Source organism: Salmo trutta, chromosome 7 (genome assembly GCF_901001165.1).
Source record: "Salmo trutta chromosome 7, fSalTru1.1, whole genome shotgun sequence".
Classification (NCBI taxonomy): domain Eukaryota; kingdom Metazoa; phylum Chordata; class Actinopteri; order Salmoniformes; family Salmonidae; genus Salmo; species Salmo trutta.
Window position 1 is genome coordinate 38,932,594 of NC_042963.1, and position 24,036 is coordinate 38,956,629.

Below are 24,036 nucleotides of genomic sequence, written 5' to 3' on the forward strand. Positions count from 1 at the left end.
ACTTGCCGCGTGTGTATTTTCGTTAGTCGTCATATATCTTATTTGTCACACACACACACATACAGATACAGAGCCTTGTTTGAGCGGAAAATCTGTCAGACAGCGCGAGAGCTGCTGCTACAGCTCCTCAAACAGCTTGTTCGTTGCTGAGTTAAACATGTGCTTTTATAAATACAATCATTGCATAACAATTGTAAATGCAGTCACATGTTAAAAAAAAAGTTTTGATAACCATAATTAAAAAGAGCTAATATTTGTTTTTCTAAGCTGGTAATTGAAGCATGCTTCCCATTTGGCAATAACGGTAGGCAGGCTTCAGCTCATCACATAACACTTTGCAATGAGCTGGAGGCAGTATGCATTTTGAAAACATTTACTTAATTGTTTGAAACCTGAAAGTTTTACTTTATATTATGAGGCATGTTTTACCTTGCTTCAAAGAAGCTTAGCCAAAATCCGAACATAGAAACTTGGAGGCAATTCTTTTATAAAGACTTCCATATGCAATTGAAACCAGTATCTCATGTTCTATTGGTTTTCAAATCAATTTTCTTTCATTTTCCAGAAGCCAAAGGCACAATCCTAGTCATATTAGCAACCAATGCTAGTTCTTGCATCTTTAGATCTCTGCGATTTCGAAATTTCTAGGATATGTTCATCTCTGTCACATGAAACTGCTTACATGTGCGGTGTGCTTTTGGCAATGGTGTTTTCCCGCTAATTACATTATGGAACGAACATTTGCACGTAGCCTACTGCGTTGTGCGCATTGCTGTGTTTATAATGTGAAGAAATAATAGTTTATTAACATTTTAAGCTAAACGTTCTGATCTGTTGCATCAGGCTCTTGTTTTTGATTTAGCCTAGGCCTACATATTGTATGAATTTGGGATCTATAGTCCCACAACTGTCCCAGTCTTTTTCCTGGCACAGAATGACAAGCTGGCAAATAGAATAGGTAAGCTTTTCCACTATGGGGGATAATAGACTGACATAGGCTAGTGATTTTGTTTTGTTGGATGGGGAAAAGTAAATGTGAACTGTTATTCTAATATCTTCAAAGTGCGCATCAGTTTTTTTTTTTTACTATTTTCTTTTTATTTAGTTGTTCATTTTCTACTTTTTAACTGCATTGTTGGGAACTTCACGCAAGTAATCATTTCACGGCAAAGTCTACACCTGTTGTATTCGGCGCATGTGACAAATAAAATGTGATTTAATTTAGAAGGACGCACGCCGCTGCATCCTCATGTTGCATGTTCTGTTAATATTAATGACCATAATCTAAATGTGATTTCTGTCATTCTGAGCACCGGGGGTGGACGCCCTAATCAGGTTATGTATCCAATGCATATGAGTACGGTAGATTTGACTGGCAGATTAAAATACTGCCAGTCAAATGTCCAGCGCCATATTTTGCTAACGGAAACCCTGACACACACACGCACATACACACTTTTGAATAGGAATGGCGCCGCACCACTGCCACCCAACACCTTGTGCTTTGTGAGGCTTTGTGAACGCCAAGGTCATGTTGTGATGGTTCCTTTGGCTTCAAACTGCCCCTTCTTAAAATATCCTTTTTGGGGAACTCTTTCTTCAGCTTTATTGTGATCAAATGTTACGTTGTCCTCTCTACTAGTAAATTGAATACAGCAAAAACAAATCTAACCCCTCGCGTTTGTGTTTTTAAATGTGTTTGTTTGTGTTTCTAATGTTTATTTTAAATATAATATATTTGTGTGTGTTTTGTTTGTTTGTAATGTGTTTATGTTTGTGTTTTTAATGAATTTGTTTGTGTTTCTAATGTGTTTGTGTTGGTATTTCTAATGTATTTGTTTGTGTTTCTAATCAAATCAAATCAAATGTATTTATATAGCCCTTCGTACATCAGCTAGAGAGGAACCAGGCTATGAGGGGTGGCCAGTCCTCTTCTGGCTGTGCCGGGTGGATATTATAACAGAACATGGTCAAGATGTTAAAATGTTCATAAATGACCAGCATAGTCAAATAATAATAATCATAGTAGTTGTTGAGGGTGAAACAAGCACGTCCAGTGAACAGGTCAGGGTTCCATAGCCGCAGGCAGAACAGTTGAAACTGGAGCAGCAGCATGGCCAGGTGGACTGGGGACAGCAAGGAGTCATCAGGGCCGCAGGTCCTAGGGCTCAGGTCCTCCGAGAGAAAGAAAGAAAGAAAGAAAGAAAGAAAGAGAGAATTAGAGAGAGCATATTTAAATTCACACAGGACACCGGATAAGACAAGAGAAATACTCCAGATGTAACAGACTGACCCTAGCCCCCCGACACATATACTACTGCAGCATAAATACTGGAGGCTGAGACAGGAGGGATCAGAAGACACTGTGGCCCCATCCGATGATACCCCCGGACAGGGCCAAACAGGCAGGATATAACCCCACCCACTTTGCCAAAGCACAGCCCCCACACCACTAAAGGGATGTCTACAACCACCAACTTACCGTCCTAAGACAAGGCCGAGTATAGCCCACAAAGATCTCCGCCATGGCACAACCCAAGGGGGGGGGCGCCAACCCAGACAGGAAGACCACGTCAGTGACTCAACCCACTCAAGTGACGCACCCCTCCCATGGACGGCATGGAAAAACACCAGTAAGCCAGTGACTCAGCCCCTGTAATAGGGTTAGAGGCAGAGAATCCCAGTGGAAAGAGGGGAACCGGCAAGGCAGAGACAGCAAGGGCGGTTCGTTGCTCCAGCCTTTCCGTTCACCTTCACACTCCTGGGCCAGACTATACTTAATCATAGGACCTACTGAAGAGATAAGTCTTCAGTAAAGACTTAAAGGTTGAGACTGAGTATGCGTCTCTCACATGGGTAGGCAGACCATTCCATAAAAATTGAGCTCTATAGGAGAAAGCCCTACCTCCAGCTGTTTGCTTAGAAATTCTAGGGACAATTAGGAGGCCTGCGTCTTGTGACCGTAGCGTACGTGTAGGTATGTACGGCAGGACCAAATCGGAAAGATAGGTAGGAGCAAGCCCATGTAATGCTTTGTAGGTTAGCAGTAAAACCTTGAAATCAGCCCTTGCCTTAACAGGAAGCCAGTGTAGGGAGGCTAGCACTGGAGTAATATGATCAAATTTTTTGGTTCTAGTCAGGATTCTAGCAGCCGTATTTAGCACTAACTGAAGTTTGTTTAGTGCTTTATCCGGGTAGCCGGAAAGTAGAGCATTGCAGTAGTCCAGCCTAGAAGTAACAAAAGCATGGATTAATTTTTCTGCGTCATTTTTGGACAGAAAGTTTCTGATTTTTGCAACGTTACGTAGATGGAAAAAAGCTGTCCTTGAAACAGTCTTGATATGTTCTTCAAAAGAGAGATCAGGGTCCAGAGTAACGCCGAGGTCCTTCACAGTTTTATATGAGACGACTGTACAACCATCCAGATTAATTGTCAGATTCAACAGAAGATCTCTTTGTTTCTTGGGACCTAGAACAAGCATCTCTGTTTTGTCCGAGTTTAAAAGTAGAAAGTTTGCAGCCATCCACTTCCTTATGTCTGAAACACAGGCTTCTAGCGAGGGCAATTTTGGGGCTTCGCCATGTTTCATTGAAATGTACAGCTGTGTGTCGTCCGCATAGCAGTGAAATTTAACATTATGTTTTCGAATGACATCCCCAAGAGGTAAAATGTATAGTGAAAACAATAGTGGTCCTAAAACGGAACCTTGAGGAACACCGAAATTTACAATTGATTTGTCAGAGGACAAACCATTCACAGAGACAAACTGATATCTTTCCGACAGATAAGATCTAAACCAGGCCAGAACTTGTCCATGTAGACCAATTTGGGTTTCCAATCTCTCCAAAAGAATGTGGTGATCGATGGTATCAAAAGCGGCACTAAGATCTAGGAGCACGAGGACAGATGCAGAGCCTCGGTCTGACGTCATTAAAAGGTCATTTACCACCTTCACAAGTGCAGTCTCAGTGCTATGATGGGGTCTAAAACCAGACTGAAGCGTTTCGTATACATTGTTTGTCTTCAGGAAGGCAGTGAGTTGTTGTGCAACAGCTTTTTCCAAAAATTTTGAGAGGAATGGAAGATTCGATATAGGCCGATAGTTTTTATAATTTCTGGGTCAAGATTCGGCTTTTTCAAGAGAGGCTTTATTACTGCCACTTTTAGTGAGCTTGGTACACATCCGGTGGATAGAGAGCCGTTTATTATGTTCAACATAGGAGGGCCAAGCACAGGAAGCAGCTCTTTCAGTAGTTTAGTTGGAATAGGGTCCAGTATGCAGCTTGAGGGTTTGGAGGCCATGATTATTTTCACCATTGTGTCAAGAGATATAGTACTAAAACACTTTAGTATCTCCCTTGATCCTAGGTCCTGGCAGAGTTGTGCAGACTCAGAACAATGGAGCTTTGGAGGAATACCCAGACTTAAAGAGGAGTCCATAATTTGCTTTCTAATGATCATGATCTTTTCCTCAAAGAAGTTCATAAATTTATTACTGCTGAAGTGAAAGCCATCCTCCATTTGCGAATGCTGCTTTTTAGTTAGCTTTGCGACAGTATCAAAAAGAAATTTCGGATTGTTCTTATTTTCCTCAATTAAGTTGGAAAAATAGGATGATCGAGCAGCAGTGTGGGCTCTTCGATACTGCACGGTACTGTCTTTCCAAGCTAGTCGGAAGACTTCCAGTTTGGTGTGGCGCCATTTCCGTTCCAATTTTCTGGAAGCTTGCTTCAGAGCGCGTGTATTTTCTGTATACCAGGGAGCTAGTTTCTTATGACAGATGTTTTTAATTTTTAGGGGTGCAACTGCATCTAGGGTATTGCGCAAGGTTAAATTGAGTTCCTCGGTTAGGTGGTTAACTGATTTTTGTCCTCTGACGTCCTTGGGTAGGCAGAGGGAGTCTGGAAGGGCATCAAGGAATCTTTGGGTTGTCTGAGAATTTATAGCACGACTTTTAATGCTCCTTGGTTGGGGTCTGAGCAGATTATTTGTTGCAATTGCAAACGCAATAAAATGGTGGTCCGATAATCCAGGATTATGAGGAAAAACATTAAGATCCACAACATTTATTCCATGGGACAAAACTAGGTCCAGAGTATGACTGTGGCAGTGAGTAGGTCCAGAGACATGTTGGACAAAACCCACTGAGTCGATGATGGCTCCGAAAGCCTTTTGGAGTGGGTCTGTGGACTTTTCCATGTGAATGTTAAAGTCACCAAAAATTAAAATATTATCTGCTATGACTACAAGATCCGATAGGAATTCAGGGAACTCAGTGAGGAACACTGCATATGTCCCAGGAGGCCTGTAAACAGTAGCTATAAAAAGTGAGTGAGTAGGCTGCATAGATTTCATGACTAGAAGCTCAAAAGACGAAAACGTCATTGTTTTTTTTTTGTAAATTGAAATTTGCTATCGTAAATGTTAGCAACACCTCCGCCTTTGCCGGATGCATGGGGGGTATGGTCACTAGTGTAACCAGGGGGTGAGGCCTCATTTAACACAGTAAATTCATCAGGCTTAAGCCATGTTTCAGTCAGGCCAATCACATCAAGATTATGATCAGTGATTAGTTCATTGACTATAACTGCCTTGGAAGTGAGGGATCTAACATTAAGTAACCCAATTTTGAGATGTGAAGTATCACAATCTCTTTCAATAATGGCAGGAATGGAGGAGGTCTTTATACTAGTGAGATTACTAAAGCGAACACCGCCATTTTTAATTTTGCCCAACCTAGATCGAGGCACAGACACAGTCTCAATGGGGATAGCTGAGCTGACTACGCTGACTGTGCTAGTGGTCTGCTGCCTGGCCTGCTGCCTGGCCTGCACCCTATTTCATTGTGGAGCTAGAGGAGTTAGAGCCCTGTCTATGTTCGTAGATAAGATGAGAGCACCCCTCCAGCTAGGATGGAGTCCGTCACTCCTCAACAGGCCAGGCTTGGTCTTGTTTGTGGGTGAGTCCCAGAAAGAGGGCCAATTATCTACAAATTCTATCTTTTGGGAGGGGCAGAACACAGTTTTCAACCAGCGATTGAGTTGTGAGACTCAGCTGTAGAGCTCATCACTCCCCCTAACTGGGAGGGGGCCAGAGACAATTAATCGATGCCGACACATCTTTCTAGCTGATTTACACGCTGAAGCTATGTTGCGCTTGGTGACCTCTGACTGTGTTTGTGTTGGTATTTCTAATGTATTTGTTTGTGTTTCTAATGTATTTGTTTGTGTTTCTAATGTGTTTGTGTTTGTAATGTGTTTTTGGTTGTGTTTCTATTATGTTCCTCAGGTGTTTCTGGCCATGCTGACCAACCTGCAGATGAGGGACTGCCTGCCTGATGTGGACTCCTGGAGGCTGTTTGCCAACCTCAACGAGCTGTGTCTGGTAAGACCATATATATACATATATTACATTAGGTTGGATTAGATTAAAATATCTTTATTTGTTTGGCATGTTAAGAGTTTACAACGTAATTAAAACACAAATAATCATTATTGTGTCCTATTATATTATAGCTAGTGTTCTATTTAGTGCTGTCGCCATGCCAACACAGTGGTCACCCTCTAACACCTCCCAGATCAGATTAGAACTGGTCCTGTACGGATGCAGTGGGCGGAGAACGATAAGATGATAGGACCATGGTGTGCTATCATGGGGCAGTGAGGCGGTCACTAGTGTGTGGAAAGTAGTTATCCAGCTATCAAAATGAAATTCCAAAATAAATCACAAAATATTCCCCATCACAACATCAAATCTTCAACATCATCTTACTCTAGGCTATATGTTAAAGGTTTGAGTTTTCATAATATCACATCATCTGATTATTTTACTGAAGAAAATAGAAAATAGAGAGCTACAGGTGACTGAAGCGAGACATTGGAGGTTTAATTATCAGTCCTTGCCATCATACTCTATTTACAAAACACTCTGTAATTATTGGGACAGTGAAGCATTTTTTCTTCTTTTGGCTCTATATTTAAAAACCTTTTTTTGTTAAATCAATCAATGACTGAGGTTAAAGTGCAGACTGTCAGCTTTCACAGAACCTTTTGTACATTTTACATTTTGGGGAGCAACTTTCTCAAGCATCGTTATTCACGATTCATTCAGGATTATCCGTAATCATAGTAGTATCCACATTAATATAGAAGTGTCAGAAACATATTCTATTCTTATTTACAATAAAAGTGACTCTAAAATTACACAATACATTATTTACCATTCATTTCTATTGGGCACAAAATAATCTGAAATACAGTGAAAACAAACAGCAAATTTGATGTCGTCTTTGTGTGCTATGAATATGGGACCAAAATACTTAACTTTTTACTACTTTAATACACATATAAGTGAATTTGTCCCAAAACTTTTGTTCCCCTAAAATGGGGGCACTATGTACAAAAAGTGCTGTAATTTCTAAACGATTCACCCGATATGGATGAAAATACCTGTTTGATCATTGTTTGATATTAAATCCAAACGTCCGGAGTATAGAGCCAAAATAATAAAAAATGCTTCACTGTATATGACTACACAGCAATAGTCATCATGTGGACTCTATAATATGATGTGTTGTTCCCCAGGTGAGCTTTGGCTTCCTCACCAGCCTGCTGCGTGTCATCAAGGAGTCCTGGGAGATCCCTGTGGCAGGAGGTGGACCCAACCTGCTAAAGCTTCTCACTAAGGTAGGTACAGCTGACACATGCGCGCACACTTACACGCTCTCTTGCTCTCTCTCTCTCACACACGCACACTCAACAACATCCTCACTTTTGATTAAATATTATAATAAATAACTCAATAATTAGTACAGAAGTAATCAGAAGCCTCAATATAAGCCACATCATTGTTTGAAAATATGACCTACACAAACATGATATACGAGATGTACATCTCTTTATCTCCCTCCATGAAATGTACAATATGAATGTATATCTCAGTTGTTTTTCCTGTGAAATGTACAATATGAATGCATATCTCAGTTGTTTTTCCTGTGAAATGTACAATATGAATGTATATCTCAGTTGTTTTTCCTGTGAAATGTACAATATGAATGTATATCTCAGTTGTTTTTCCTGTGAAATGTACAATATGAATGTATATCTCTGTTGTTTTTCCTGTGAAATGTACAATATGAATGTATATCTCAGTTGTTTTTCCTGTGAAATGTACAATATGAATGTATATCTCAGTTGTTTTTCCTGTGAAATGTACAATATGAATGCATATCTCAGTTGTTTTTCCTGTGGCCCAACTTTCTGTGTCTCTCTCTCTATGCTAGCTAGATAACAACTACGTCTCTCTATCTCTATCTGTCGGCAGGCGTTCCGGGAGAGCATATGCCACTGTCTGCAGAAGTACTGCCTCAACTATTCCGCTGCACTATTTTATCTGGGCAGCCTGAAGAACAGAGAGGACTTTGGCTCCTACGTTAAGGTACACTCTACTGTACTGCTGGCCGGAGCCGCCGAGCGCTGCTTATTTTGAACTGTAAATCAGGGTTTGTTGTGGCAAGGTCGCCCTTTACTGGGGCTTGCTGACAATTTGACTTCTGCTATTGTGACTCTTTTTGTTTCTTTTTTACAACCCTTCTGTTGTTTTTTTTACTCTCCGCTGAGATAATTTTCCCTCCTCCCCTCCCCCATTCCGCTGTTCTATCTAATATGCTCTCTATTTCACTCTTACACTCTAACCTGTCTCTTCTCTCTCTCTGTCTTATTTCCTCCCAAACTCTTACTCAATCGCTTTTTCTCTCAATATCAGATTGTCACACACACTTATCTACCTACTTACTGTACAGTACTCTCTCTGAACAGTAAACATTACACTATTCCAAAACAATAAAGACATTTCAAATGTCATATTATGTCTATATACAGTGTTGTAACGATGTGCAAATAGTTAAAGTACAAAAGGGAAAATAAACAAACATAAATATGGGTTGTATTTACGTTCATGTTTGCTCTTCACTGGTTGCCCTTTTCTTGTGGCAACAGGTCACAAATCTTGCTGCTGTGATGGCACACTGGTATTTCACCCAGTAGATATGGGAGTTTATCAAAGTTTGATTTGTTTTCAAATTCTTTGTGGGTCTGTGTAATCTGAGGGAAATATGTGTCTCTAATATGGTCATACATTTGGCAGGAGGTTAGGAAGTGCAGATCAGTTTCCAACTCATTTTGTGGGCAGTGTGCACATAGCCTGTCTTCTCTTGAGAGCCAGGTCTGCATACGGCGGCTTTTCTCAATAGCAAGGCTATGCTCACTGAGTCTGTACATAGTCAAAGCTTTCCTTAAGTTTGGGTCAGTCACAGTGGTCAGGTATTCTGCCACTGTGTACTCTCTGTTTAGGGCCAAATAGCATTCTAGTTTGCTCAGTTTTTTTTGTAAATTCTTTACAATGTGTCAAGTAATTATCTTTTAGTTTTTTCATGATTTGGTTGGGTCTAATTGTGTTGCTGTCCTGGGGCTCTGTTTGTGTTTGTGAACAGAGACCCAGAACCAGCTTGCTTAGGGGGCTCTCTCCAGGTTCATTTCTCTGTAGGTGATGGCTTTGTTATCGAAGATTTGGGAATCGCTTCCTTTAGGGTGTTTGTAGAATTTAATGTATTTTTTCTGGATTTTGATCATTAATGGGTATCGGCCTAATTCTGCAGAGCAGAATCCAATTTTGGTTAATTCTTGGTTGGTGAGTGGACCCCAGACCTTACATCCATTTCCCTTACAACCATGAAGGGCAATGGGTTCTATAACTGATTCAAGTATTTTTTAGCCAGATCCTAATTGGTATGTCAAATTTTTTGTTCCTTTTGATGGCATAGAAGGCCCTTCTTCCCTTGTCTCTCAGATCGTTCACAGCTTTGTGGAACTTACCTTTAGCGCTGATATTTAGGCCAAGGTATGTATAGTTTGTTGTGTGCTCTAGGGCAGGGTTTCCCAAACTTGGTCCTCAGGACCCCAAGGAGTGCACGTCTTGGTTTTTGCCCTAGCACTACACAGCTGATTCAAATAATCAATTATTATTCAAGCTTTGATCATTTAAGTCAACTGTGTAGTGTTAGGGCAAAAAAATAAATGTGCAATTCTTGGGGTCCCAATGACCGAGTTTGGGAAACACTGCTCTAGGGTAACGGTGTCTAGATGGAATTTGAATTTGTGGTCCTGGCACCAGGACTTACTGAGATCTACTGTCTTTTGGACTTACTGAGATTTACTGTCTGGGCCCAGGTCTGACAGAATATGTGAAGAAGTTCTAGGTGCTACTGTAGGCCCTCCTTGGTTAGGGACAAAAGCACCAGATCATCAGCAAACAGTAGAAATTTGACTTCAGAATCTAGTAGGCTGAGGCCAGCTGCTGCAGACTGTTCTAGGGCCCTCACCAATTCATTCATATATAGGTTGAAGAGTGTGGGGCTTAAGCTGCATCCCTGTCTCACCCCATGGCCCTGTGGAAATAAATGTTTACTTTTTTTTGCCAATTTTAACCACACACTTGTTTGTGTACATGGATTTTATAATGCCATATGTTTTCCCCTCAACACTACTTCACATACATTTTTTATAGCAGACCCTCATGCCAAATTGAGTCAAAAGCATTTTTGAAATCGTCAAAGTATGAGAAGACTTTGCCTTTGTTTTGGTTTGTTAGTTTGTCATTTAGGGTGTGCAGGGTGAATACGTGGTCTGTCGTACGGTAATTTGATAAAAAGCCAATTTGACATTTGCTCAGTACATTGTTTTCACTGAGGAAATGTACGAGTCTGCTGTTAACGATAAAGCAGAGAATTTTCCCATGGTTGCTGTTGATGCATATCCCATGGTAGTTATTGGAGTCAAATTTGTCTCCACTTTTGTGGATTGGGGTGATCAGTCCTTGGTTCCAAATATTGTGGAAGATGCCAGAGTCAAGGATGATGTTAAAGAGTTTAAGTATAGCCAATTGGAATTTCTGGTCTGTATATTTTATCATTTCATTTAGGATACCATCAACACCACAGGCCTTTTTGGGTTGAAGGGTTTGTATTTTGTCCTGTAGTTCGTTCAATGTAATTGGAGAATCCAGTGGGTTCTGGGACTGTAGTCTTTAATAGTTGATTATAAGATTTTTATTTCATCATGTATATGTTTTTGCTGTTTGTTCTTTGTTATAGGGCCAAAAAGATTGGAGAGGTGGTTTATCGCTCTCTCACTCTCTTTATCACTCTCTCATGCTCTCTCTCTCTCTTTCTCTCCTCTAGTGGTGTGAGAGGAACCAGGAGTGCCGGAGGCTGCAATTGCGTGACCTGTTGGTGGCGCCGTTGCAGCGTCTGACCCGCTACCCCCTGCTGCTGAAGAACATTGGGAAAAGGTGCCGGACGGAGGAGGAGGAGAGCGCCCTGCAGAGTGTGGTGGAGCAGGTGGACACCTCCATATGTGAGCATCCCCCTTCCTTCACCCACTTCACTGGAACACTGTATTGTAGAACCTCATATCACTTCACAGGCTGCTGTATCCTATCTCCTATTTGCCTGGCCTTGAACAGATGCATCTAGCGAGGCTCTTTGATGTTATCAACACCATGCCTCGATAATGAAGGGGGCTGTGCTTTTATACTGGTTGGGTCTCCTCTGCGTCTCTCAAAGAGTTCTATTTTTCTATGTAGGAAACAGCATACCTGCCATTCAGGTTATCAGGTCATCGGGACTCTTGGGGTTTTCCTGACAGTGCTGTGCTTTTGACAGTCACTTACGCATATCTTCTGGCTTAAAGGGCGACTGCACTTCCTGATTTGGACTCGTTTTGAAGATTGCTCATTAAGAAATGCAAGCCTCCATTACTGAAGCCAAATGAGAGTTGTCTTGGGGGTGTGGTTTGATGTGGGCGTTATTTTTGCATATCGTGCCCTGGCAGGTACTGTTGTTTGTCTCTCCTGAGTCACCGTAGCAACAACGTAGTCCCATAGCTCTTCCAAGCTGTCAAACTATCGTAAATAAAGCACAAGTTGCACGCTGTTTACCAGTGGCCAAAATCACTAGCTAGCTAGGTAGGTTCCAACTCTGTGTTTGTCAATAAAGCTAGCAAGTAGTAGCTTGCAGGCACATTGAGCAGCCAGGACACAATTCGCTTATCAGGTCACTGGCTGGTGACAACGTGTGTGCTTCTGTGCCCAAAAAAAACTAAAAACGTTCTCAAGTCTGAGGCGCTGAGTAATGGGCAGATCTGTCTCACTGTCTGGAGGTTCTGGCTGCTATGATTTGATAGAGCACAATCAGCACAGCTGATTCTCCCATGTTAGTGGGCACTGTGTATCCATAGATAACTGTCCAGTAAGTCGTGGCGAATTCACAAAACTCAGTTTTGGACGAGACTGACTTCATTACCAATTATCCTATTTACACTTTGTAGCCAATTTTGACACTATAATTAATGTTTCTGACTCATATCAATGCTCCATAGACTGTTTAAAACCAGAGAAGTTGGTTCTAAGGGTGTGGGGGGGTGTTTAGAGGAAAAGGTGTGCACAACAATGGAGCATTAGAGATCACACCCATGTTGCGACACACTGTTGTCATCGTTTAATGATATCTGTATCAAGAACTTTGAGATGTAATATCAGAGATACTATTTCAAATTGATTTGTTTCATTGCCAATACCAGACAAATTGATTTGTTTCATTGCCAATACCAGACAAATGGATTTGTTTCATTACCAATACCAGACAAATTGATTTGTTTCATTGCCAATACCAGACAAATTGATAGTTCAATTAAAAATGCAGCTGAAAATGTTAAAGTAGAACTAATTTATTAAACTAATACAAAGTTACAAAAATAATATTAATTGGACCTGATGACAACGAAGTGACATCCTTGTTGAGGTTTCTGTGTGTTCTAAAGCCAGGGATAAGCCAGCCAGAACTGATGTTCCTAACTAGTTAGTGCACTGCTCACAACCAAACATTTGAGGGCTAGATTCAATCAGATTGACATCCGCATAGTTTTGTTTTGGCGGTGTCGGAGGTGGATCTGCTTTAGGCTTTGTGCACACCAACTGAGGTAAACTGTATGCATTCCGGTGGAAGTCCATTATTTTCAATGGGAGGCAATCTGCTTCGCTGTGACTTATCTGCCGGGCTAGGCTGGATTTTTCCAACTTGTACATTGCTTTGCCATGCATTATCAAAAAAGTAGATAAGGCACCGAAGGTGCGTGATTCTTTTTGTTGTGATGGGATGCATGATTGCGATGATTACGTAAAATGTACCGTACTTCAACGTAATGATGCAGCCTGTGTGCACGCGGCATCAGAGCCGTAAAATCCACTAAGGTCTCTTTGCATTACCTTATCACAGACACTGCCATTGGATGCAACGAAACCACGCCTGACAAAAATCCGACCAATCCTATGCAGCCGCATTAAAAGTTCAAAAACTTGAATTAGATTGATAGGCTATAAATCCCCCATCCAAATTAACATTTGAGAGTCATTATTCCTATGATCGATAGAGCCTACACTTTCTACCTCTATTTTGAATTTCATACGCAGTAGGGATAATAACACAAGAGCAGCCGCATACCAATATGTCAGTTCATACCACTCCAACACCGCCAAAACATCTCCTATGCTTTTTGACCAGGGTGATGACCTTGTCATTCACACACACTCCTCCCCCTCTGTGTGTGTGTGCGCAGGTGATCTGGAGGGGAAGGTGAAATGGCTGGACAACTACCAGAAGGTGAAACAGCTAAGAGATTCCTTGGTGTGGCTGCCAGTGTGGGAGAGAGACAAGCGGGCCTTCGTCCCTGAGGTAAGGCTGGGAGAGTTGAGCTTTGAATACCAAACTTGGTTTGCACAAATACAGAATAGAATAGAACTTACTCAATTTACTTAATCATCTTGGTTCCTGGAGGAACATAGGGCCTGTACTAAAGTTTTCCACTATTGTCAGTCTTAGGCTCCTTTGTTTGCCTCTCTCCATGACAAGTGGATCTTCTTGAGTTCTGAATAGAATAGACCATATGGTTGATGTTTCTTACACAAGGCAGATACTACAATAACTTAGCTGTATCTTAAATCTGAGATCATAGCACTGATGTAAAGGAAAGAGAAAGCTGTCTAAAGCTTCTTAGTGGGGTTTTTTCAGACAAGGATCAAGTGATACCTAACATCAGGATCCGCAAAGCTAGACCGACACACAGATAAGATATTACAGTGTGATATTTACGTGAAAATGCCTGAGAAGCCGGTGTTTGGAGGATGTATTGAAACGGGTGTTGTTAGGCCCAAGACCAAGTCAAGGGCCGGCAAATCGTACCAATATATCCTCCAAACACTGGCATCTCGGGCATTATAACTTTTATACAATGGGTTACCAACATATTCAAATAATGATTGACATATTTTCATTAAAAACGTTATTGTGATGAATTTCTTCATACTATTTCATCCTTCCACAAGATATAGTCCCAAAACAAATCTAGGGTTGCTACCCAAGCCATCTGCTCGTTCGTTCTATTGGTTCGGTTGCCAGAGACGCGACCCAGTCGTTCAGTCTTTTTGTTCTGAATCTATGGATGTCGTTTGTTCTAAATGTTCCATTGTCATACTGGCTGGCAACGTTCTTATCCCTTGCTTTCTAGCTAGCCAACTACGGCTAACTTACAGTCATGTCAAAAAGCCAGAACAACAGCAAAGTAGCTGCATTTGCATTTGTTTAAGCTGTTTTCTAGTGAGATTTATTTGCATACATCCATAACAACAAGCTAATGAGGCGCAATTTTGCCTGGCATGTGCTCTCTCGTCAATACACTGTTGTTCAGAGGAGCTAGCCAACAACATAGCTAACACAATCACTTCAAACTGAAGCTGTAAAAACTGCAAACGTTCTCATCCCAACACGTGCATTACTATGGGACAGCTGGATATCAAATTTGAATCTTGAAACAATGTTGCAAATGTCGGAGAGACAGACAGCAAGGTTTATACAAACCTCTGCTGTTGAAAACTAAATGTTAGTCTCAAAGAAATGTGAGATAACGTCTAGATGCTTTTTATAGTGGAGATCAAGTTTATAAATTGCCTGGCTGGGCTGATGAGACAGAGTAAATAGGCATTTTAAAGTCATAGATTTAGCCGGTGGTAACTTGTGGAATAGATACAGGCTGGAATGCGCTTTTAACCAATCAGCATTCAGGATTAGACCCACTGTTGTATACACTGACACCACATACAGTATGAACTCAAACAAATTTCCCACAACATAACCTCAGCCCTTCATTTGGCTACAAACAGAATCTGAAGCATCTCCTAAAGTCTGTCACCCTTGAAAACCTCATCTCTCATCGGAGCCTGCTGCACAAGGGAAAACTAGTGCTTACAGGTCAGTGACATACAGAGTAATTAGACAAGACTAATTAAAATAGTTTGAAGTACTGTAGTTCTACATGTTTTTGCATATTTTAGCCATGTCATCTCTATATGTGATTCTAGAGAACGGCAAGCTGCAGAATGTGTACCTGTTTCTGTTTGACGAGTTCCTCCTCATCACCAAGATCAAGAGGAACAAAAAGGTGCTACCAATATCTGATTTGTTGCATATACTTATACTCCTTATTTCCTTACTTACTTCATTCTCTCTTTCTCCCCCTCCAGAAGTCCACAGGTACTGAACAAAGTCCCCACCGTCCACCTCAGAACCAGGAGTTGGACCAGTTGCTGAAGGAGGGCTGTACCTTCACCGTCCTGGATCAGCCCGTCTCGCTGGACCGCCTCCAGCTCAAGAACATAGACCAACTCAACGCAGCAGGTGGGGAAGGATCAACACCTCAATGATACAGTGTCTTCGGAAAGTATTCAGACCCCTTGACTTTTTCTACATTTTGTCAGGTTACAGCCTTATTCTAAAATTGATTCAATCGTTTTTATCCCCTCATCAATCTACACAAAATACCCCATAATGACAAAGCAAAAACAGGTTTTTAGAAATGTTTGCTAATTTAACCAAAAAATATATATAAATAAATACATTTAAAAAATAAAATGGGCCTCCCGACTGGCGCAGTGGTCTAAGGCACAGACGACTGTGCCTAGCTGTGCCACTTGAGATCCTGGTTCGAGTCCAGGCTCTGTTGCAGCCGGCTGCGACCGGGAGACTCATGGGGCGGCGCACAATTGGCCCAGCATCGTCTGAGTTAGGGGAGGGTTTGGCCAGCAGGGATTTTCTTGTACCATCGCGCTTTAGTGACTCCTGTGGCAGGACGGGCGCAGTGCATGCTGACACGGTCGCCAGGAGTACGGTGTTTCCATCCTACACATTGGTATGGCTGGCTTCCGGGTTAAGCGGGCATTGTGTCAAGAAGCAGTGCGGCTCAGCTGGGTTGTGTTTGGAGGACGCACGGCTCTCTTCCTTCGCCTCTCCCGAGTCCGTACGGGAGTTGCAGTGGTGGGACAAGACTCTTTGCTCCATTCATCTTTGCCTCGATGCCGACTAGTCTCCCAATCCCTGCCGCTGAAAAACATCCCCACAGCATGATTCTGCCACTACCGTGCTTTACCGTAGGGATGGTACCAGGTTTCCTCCAGACGTGACGATTGGCATTCAGGCCAAAGAGTTCAATCTTGGTTTCATCAGACAAGATAATCTTTTTCTCATGGTCTGAGAGTCTTTAGGTGCCTTTTACTAAGGAGTGGCTTCTGTCTGGCCACAATGTTTACATTTTTTATTTAACCTTTATTTAACTAGGCAAGTCAGTTAACAAATTCTTATTTACAATGTTGGCCTACCACGGCCAAACCCTAACCCGGACGATGCTGGGCCAATTGTGCGCCGCCCTATGGGACTCCTAATCACGGCCGGTTTTGATACAGCCTGGAATCGAACCAGGGTCTGTAGTGATGCATCTAGCACTGAGAAGCAGTGGCTTAGACAGCTGCGCCACTTGGGAGACCTGATTGGTGGAGTGCTGCAGAGAAGGTTGTCCTTCTGGAAGGTTCTCCCATCTCCACAGAGGAACTCTAGAGCTCTGTCAGAGTGACCATCGGGTTCTTGGTCACCTTCCTGACCAAGGCCCTTCTTTCCCGATTTCTCAGTTTGGCTGGGCGGCCAGCTCTAGGAAGAGCCTTGGTGGTTCCAAACTTCTTCCATTTAAGAATGATGGAGGCCACTGTGTTCTTGGGGGGCCTTCAATGCTGCAGAAATGTTTTGGTACCCTTCCCCAGATCTATGCCTCGACACAATCTTGTCTTTGAGCTCTACGGACAATTCCTTTGACCTCATGGCGTGGTTTTTGCTCTGACATGCACTGTCAACTGTGGGACCTTATATAGACAGGTGTGTGCCTTTCCAAATTATGTTGAATCAATTGAATTTACCACAGTTGGACTCCAATCAAGTTGTAGAAACATCTCAAAGATGATCAATGGAAACAGGATGCACCTGAGCTCAATTTTGATTCTCATAGCAAAGGATCTGAATACTTATGTAAATAAGGTATTTCTGTTTTTAATTTGTAATAAATTTGCTAACATTTCTAAAAACCTATTTTCACGTTGTCATTATGGGGTATTGTGTGTAGACTGCTGAGATTATTTAATCAATTTCTTTTATAAAACTGTAACGTAACAAAATGCGGAAAAAGTCAAGGGGTCTGAATACTTTCCGAAGGCACTGTATAGGAGTTAAACAAGGCCAGCAGTCACTTATATAGCTACTACAGTTTTTTTAAGGCAACCTGTCCTAGTAGCACACACAAACATCTCAGCTTTTGTCTACCTTAGTGTGTGTGTGTCAAATCAAACTTTATTGGTCATATTCACAGGATACAGCAGGGTGAAAACAGTAAAATGTAATGCTTAATCTCCTCTCAACTGTGTGTGTGTGTACAAAATAATCAACAACCTTATAACAGGATCTAATTTTTCCCAGCGTCTCATCACTGATTAAAACATTGATTTTCAACAGGCATATTAAACATCTACTAATCCATTACATTTAGGCTAGGAATTCCCACAGCCCTTGTCACTTGTTTCACACCTCTTGCTTTACTTACTGATAAAATACTGATTCGATATCAATAATCAAACCTATGATAAAAATATATTGTGCAATCAACGATCATAGTCTGCTGCTGGAAAAACAGATTTGGTACAGCTTTACACCCCTTGCTATTACATTTTACATTTACATTTTAGTAATTTAGCAGACGCTCTTATCCAGAGCGACTTACAGTAGTGAATGCATACATTTCATACATTTTTTTCCCCCCGTACTGGCCCCCCATGGGAATCGAACCCACAACCCTGGCGTTGCAAACACCATGCTATAAAAAAACTGAGCCACACGGGCTATATTGTGGATAAAGAGTTACATGCCTAACAGAACACAGAGGCTGTTCTTTAATGGAAGCCTCTCCAACATAATCCAAGTAGAATCAGGAATTCCCCAGGGCAGCTGTCTAGGCCCCCTATTTATTTCAATCTTTAGTAACGACATGCCACTGACCTTGAGTAAAGCCAGTGTGTCTATGTATGCAGATGACTCAACACTATACACGTCAGCTACTAAAGCGACTGAAATGATTACAACACTTAACAAACATCTGAAATTTGTTTCAGAGTGGGTGGCAAGGAATACGTTTTCTAAAGCTGAAAGCATTGTATTTGGGACAAATCATTCAGTAAACCCTAAACCTCAACTAAATATTTTAATAAATAGTGTGGAAATTGAGCAAGTTGAGGTGACTAAACTGCTTGGAGTAACCCTGGATTGTAAACTGTCATGGTCAAAACATATTGATAGAACAGTAGCTACGATGGGGAGAAGTCTGTCTATAATAAAGCGATGCTCTACCTTCTTAACAACACTATCAACAAGGCAGGTCCTACAGGCACCAGGTTTGTCGCGCCTGGACTACTGTTTAGTCGTGTGGTCAGGTGCCACAAAAAGTGACTTAGGAAAATTGCAATTGGCTCAGAACAGGGCAGCACAGCTGGCCCTTGGATGTACACAGAGAACTAACATCAATAATATGCACGTCAATCTCTCCTGGCTCAAAGTGGAGGAGAGATTGACTTCATCACTACTTATGAGAGGTATTGACATGTTGAATGCACCGAGCTGTTGGTTTGAACTACGGTGCACAGCTTGGATACCCATGCATACCCCACAAGACATGCCACAAGAGGTCTCTTCACAGTTTCCAGGTCTAGAACAGACTATGGGAGGCGCACAGTACTACATAAAGCCATGACTACATGGAACTCTATTCCACATCAAGTAACTGATGCAAGCAGTAAAATGTGATCTAAGTAACAGATAAAAATACACCTTATGGAACAGAGAAATGCTGATGAATGTCTTGCTCGAGCTGTGTATGCAACTGGTTCACCTCTATTGATCAGAGCAATGTGTATTGGAAGAGATTTCTGAATCTTCTTCGCCCAGCATACACCCCTCCAACCAGACATGGTGGTTGAATGTTTGTGGGCAAGGAATAATTAACTACATCATCTCCACCCCCCAACCAGTATTCTACAAGAGCACAGACACAAGGGACAACAGACACACCAGTCTCTACATTGCAGATGAGCTGAAGGCAGTCATCAATGTCCTTGGACCACAGAAGATATTTGCACTGGTGACAGACAATGCTGCGAACATGAAGGCTGCTTGGTCTTATGAGGAGTCCTACCCTCACATCACACCCATTGGCTGTGCAGCTCATGCATTGAATCTGCTCCTCAAGGACATCATGGCATGATACACTCTACAAGAGAGCCAAGGAAATGGTTAGCTATGTGAAGGGTCATCAAGTTATAGCAGCAATCTACCTCACCAAGCAAAGTGAGAAGAAGAAGAGTACCACATTGAAGCTGCCCAGCAGCACTCGTTGGGGTGGTGTTGTCATCATGTTTGACAGTCTCCTGAAGGGGAAGGAGTCGCTCCAAGAAATGGCCATATCACAGTCTGCTGATATGGACAGACCCATCAATAGGATCCTCCTGGATGATGTATTTTGGGAGAGAGTGGTAAGCAGCCTGAAACTCCTGAAACCTATAGCAGTAGCCATTGCACAGATTGAGGGAGACAATACCCTCCTGTCTGTTGTTCAGATTCTGCTTGCAGATGTAAGAAAAGAAATCCGAATTGCCCTGCCCACTTCACTGTTGCTCCAAGCAGAGGAAACTACAGTTCTGAAAGACATCAAAAAGCATAAAGACTTTTGCCTGAAGCCCATACACACCGCAGCGGACATGTTGGACCCCAAGTATGCTGGCAAGAGCATCCTATCTGTTGCAGAGATCAACAAGGCCTATGGTGTCATCACTACCGTGTCTCGCCACCTTGGCCTGGATGAGGGCAATGTTCTTCGCAGTCTGGCGAAGTACACTTCCAAGCAAGGGCTTTGGGATGGAGATGCAATATGGCAGTCGTGCCAACATATCTCATCAGCCACCTGGTGGTAGGGACTTTGTGGGTTTGAGGCTTTTTCCCGTTGCCTCCATCATCCTCCAAATCCCACCAACATCAGCCGCCTCAGAGCACAACTGGTCCTTGTTTAGGAACACACACCCCAAAGCACACAACAGGCTGACCAATACAAGGGTTGAAAAATTGGTGTCCCTTCGGGCAAATTTGAGGCTTTTTGAGCCTGACAATGAGCTATCCTCAACAAGGTTGGAAAGTGACAGTGAAGATGAGGCCTCAGAGTCTGATGTTCAAGATGTGGACATTGAGGAGGTCCAGGGAGAAGACATGGAAGCCTGAGAGGAAGGCAACCAAAGCTTTAGTTTCCAGACTATCATTTTACAGATGTATGTTGAAAACGTATTTGGGAGATGCGATGGATCATTGCGGATCATTCAATATTCCATTTCTTTTGATGTTCAGTGAAATCATCCCATGTGAAGAGTCAACTCATTTAATTAAAGTTCAATTTGTAACAATTTTTTTCTATTGGAAGGATTTAATAATTTGCAATTATCTACTTATGGGTAAAATTGTAAAATGTTGTTTCTGTCTCCATATGATATGGTAACTATATCCAATTCAAAAAACATCTACATTTAAATGGTATTAATATTAATTAGCATATATTCCCATTAATTCCCATATATTCCCACGGAAAGGTTCCACCTCTGAATATTCCCCAATATGTGCAACCCTACACACACGTACACATGGATTTTGTATTGTAGACATGTGGTAGTGGTGGAGTAGGGGCCTGAGGGCACACAGTGTGTTGTGAAGTCTGTGAATGTATTATGTTTTTAAAATTGTATAACTGCTTTAATTTTGCTGGACCCCAGGAAAAGTAGGCAGCAGCTAATGGGGATCCACAATAAAAACAAATCGAAACAGATTAGTAATCTGTAAATTGATTACAGTATCAGTCCTGAGTTGTTTGTTCTGTACTACTGTGTTGTTAATGAATACAAACCAGCTCTCTTGTTTATGAACAAAACGGAAGCAAACGGGCCAAAACAGGAAGGGACCAACTGAACTTGTCCAACAACAAATGCTTGTTTTCCTTTTCTGTTACAATTTTCTTTTGCCACGTTTTCAACGGTGTGCACTAAAGATTGTTTCATCCATCTCTTCTCAGCGTCAGGCCTACCCCAATCCTTCATCGTCATGCACCAGAACCGCTACCAGCAGTGTATCGCTGCCTTCATCCTACAAGCTCCGTGCGAGGCCGTCAAGGTACAGTAAGAGCAGTCTGACTTGACATTAAACACACTGCGTGTTGCAGAACAAACAAAAACACTATGGACAGCAGTGTTTTTACAGTGAGAATTGGATTGCATACCATTTTCTTGTTCATGTGTAGCTGGGTGCTTATAATTGTACCATGGTGACTGGCAACATTCCGTTGGCATAACAATAGCCTGCTAACATCGCAGGGCATCACATAACATGATATACCACATAAGTGGTATCTTATGTAAGGCATGGATCTATCAATAGCAGGAAACTCCCATCAATATTCTCAAAGCAGAGTCAAAGTTTATACATTTTTAGATTTGTTGGTGGTTGATAACTGGCATATACATTCCTGTGTTATATCATTCATCACCATGTTCCATTCCCACTCGTGATAATATTAATTGTTCAGCTATTTATAGTCCATTTCTGTCCGGGATAAACAAACATACTAATTGCTATCCCCCCAGAAATCAAGTGACTCACTCCAGCTAGTGTTGGGTCATCATTAGACTACACTAGCAGAGAAGTAACTTTTTTTTTTCCACTGTCCTGATCCTTTATTCCAATACTGTCGGAGTCACCTTGCCCTCTGATACGTCTAGGTTAGGTGGAATTTCCTTCATTACTAGGCATGAGTTAGCAGAATATTGTCATGGTACCCTGAATGTGTCAAGTTAAGTTAAAGTGCATTTTACAAATGTCACAACACACTTTACATGATTAAAAGAGAAGTACAAAACAATGTAGAAAGAAAGGGGGGGAGGAGAAAGGGGAACAATAACAACAATATAAAACCAGGGAAGCAACCTTCACTGGGGACATGTCCCCTCCCCCACCACCACCACATTCTGAAATTGCATTTTTGGCCCACCGTTTTATCATTGGAATGCGATACAAAACGATGCGACAGTGTGCTTTAGGACCATGCATACTCCTCCGAGCGGTCAGGTAGGCTGTTTGGAGTGTTTATCAGCTAAAAAAAATAAGTTGTCCCCCCACTTCTAAAACCAAATTTGCGCCCCTGATTAAAAACCAACAATATCAACCATAACAATACAAATGTGTGTGTTTTCAGAGGGTGTGGATGTCAGAGGTAGAGGGTGCTGTGGCGACGCTGCTGAGACTGGATTCCCAGCAGCCTCCCCGGGTGAAGAGCTCCTCACTGTGGCTAGAGTCCTCCCAGATTTGAGCAGTCTGACTTTCACTACTAGAACAGAGGACCACAAACACCACTTCTGGACAGCTACTTGTGCCTGACCCCCCACTATATGTGCTGAACCATAGGTGGTTCTGATATTTTATTTTAATTATGTCCTTTCCAGCACAGTTCCAGAAACTAGGTGGATGGTGGATGCGTGACCAGGCCAGCCCAGTACAACTTGGCTCAGTAGTGTGAAAGCGGTGTGCAGGCTATTAGTACAGACCAGCACAAATACACTTGATTGAGCTTTTAAACTCGTTACTGGCTAGTTGTTGAGACCCTTGATTAGTTGAATCAGGTGTATTAGTTGGTGCTGGGCTGGAACAAACACCTCTACACACGATGGATCTCTCCAGTACCAGGGTTGGTGAACACGGCACTAGACTCTGGCTAAAACAAGGATTACTATAACTGTATCAAGCACTGTGGTCCCTCCCAACCCCTGTAAAATACTAGCAGGAGAACTTTTGTAAAATTAATGTTTGCTTTGAAAGTGTATTGCGGTACCATAATAGATTACAATACAATTTTGAAAATGAGAAGATGACTGTTCTGCGTTGCTGATGTGTGCTCAGAACACATGTACACATTCACTTCAACTGTGGAAATGTGTCTGTGGCGAACAGTACAACATATACAGTCATAACATCACAATAAGAGTACAACTGTTGTGTGTCATCATTATCATCCCAGTGGGTATCAAAACATGATACATCACACATACTCTGGTTTAACACACTGGTATAAAATAGACACTGACCACCAAGGAAAATAGAAACAACTAGTTTTATTTACTCTTAATCATGATGGAAAAATTTTACAATAAATGGTACATCTTGGACATAAAATATCATGATTCTTTCTTTCCTTCATCACACACACGTTCCTCCTTCCAGGTCAGGTACAGTTGTTGTCAGAAGTTTACATACACTTAGGTTGGAGTCAGTAAAACTCATTTTTCAACCGCTCCACACATTCCTTGTTAACAATCTATAGTTTTGGCAAGTCGGTTAGGACATCTACTTTGTGCATGACACAAGTCATTTTTCCAATAATTGTTTACAGACAGATTTCACTTATAATTCACTGTGTCACAATTCCAGTGGGTCAGAAGTTTGCATACATTAAGTTGTCTGTGCCTTTAAACAGCGT

At 41.8% G+C, this 24,036-nt stretch overlaps 1 protein-coding gene across 1 annotated transcript in view; it reads left to right on the plus strand.

The window, feature by feature from the left end:
* Positions 1–23,732, plus strand: part of plekhg7 (pleckstrin homology domain containing, family G (with RhoGef domain) member 7) — a 40,038-nt gene extending 16,306 nt beyond the window's left edge. The window contains exons 8-17 of the mRNA XM_029758794.1: positions 6,290–6,385; positions 7,585–7,686; positions 8,324–8,437; positions 11,238–11,412; positions 13,672–13,787; positions 15,272–15,359; positions 15,470–15,549; positions 15,632–15,785; positions 21,583–21,680; positions 22,759–23,732. Of these exons, the coding sequence (XP_029614654.1) occupies positions 6,290–6,385; positions 7,585–7,686; positions 8,324–8,437; positions 11,238–11,412; positions 13,672–13,787; positions 15,272–15,359; positions 15,470–15,549; positions 15,632–15,785; positions 21,583–21,680; positions 22,759–22,872 (1,137 nt within the window). The 3' untranslated portion in view covers positions 22,873–23,732. The remainder of the gene's footprint in view (positions 1–6,289; positions 6,386–7,584; positions 7,687–8,323; positions 8,438–11,237; positions 11,413–13,671; positions 13,788–15,271; positions 15,360–15,469; positions 15,550–15,631; positions 15,786–21,582; positions 21,681–22,758) is intronic.
* The last annotated feature ends 304 nt before the right edge of the window (positions 23,733–24,036 follow it).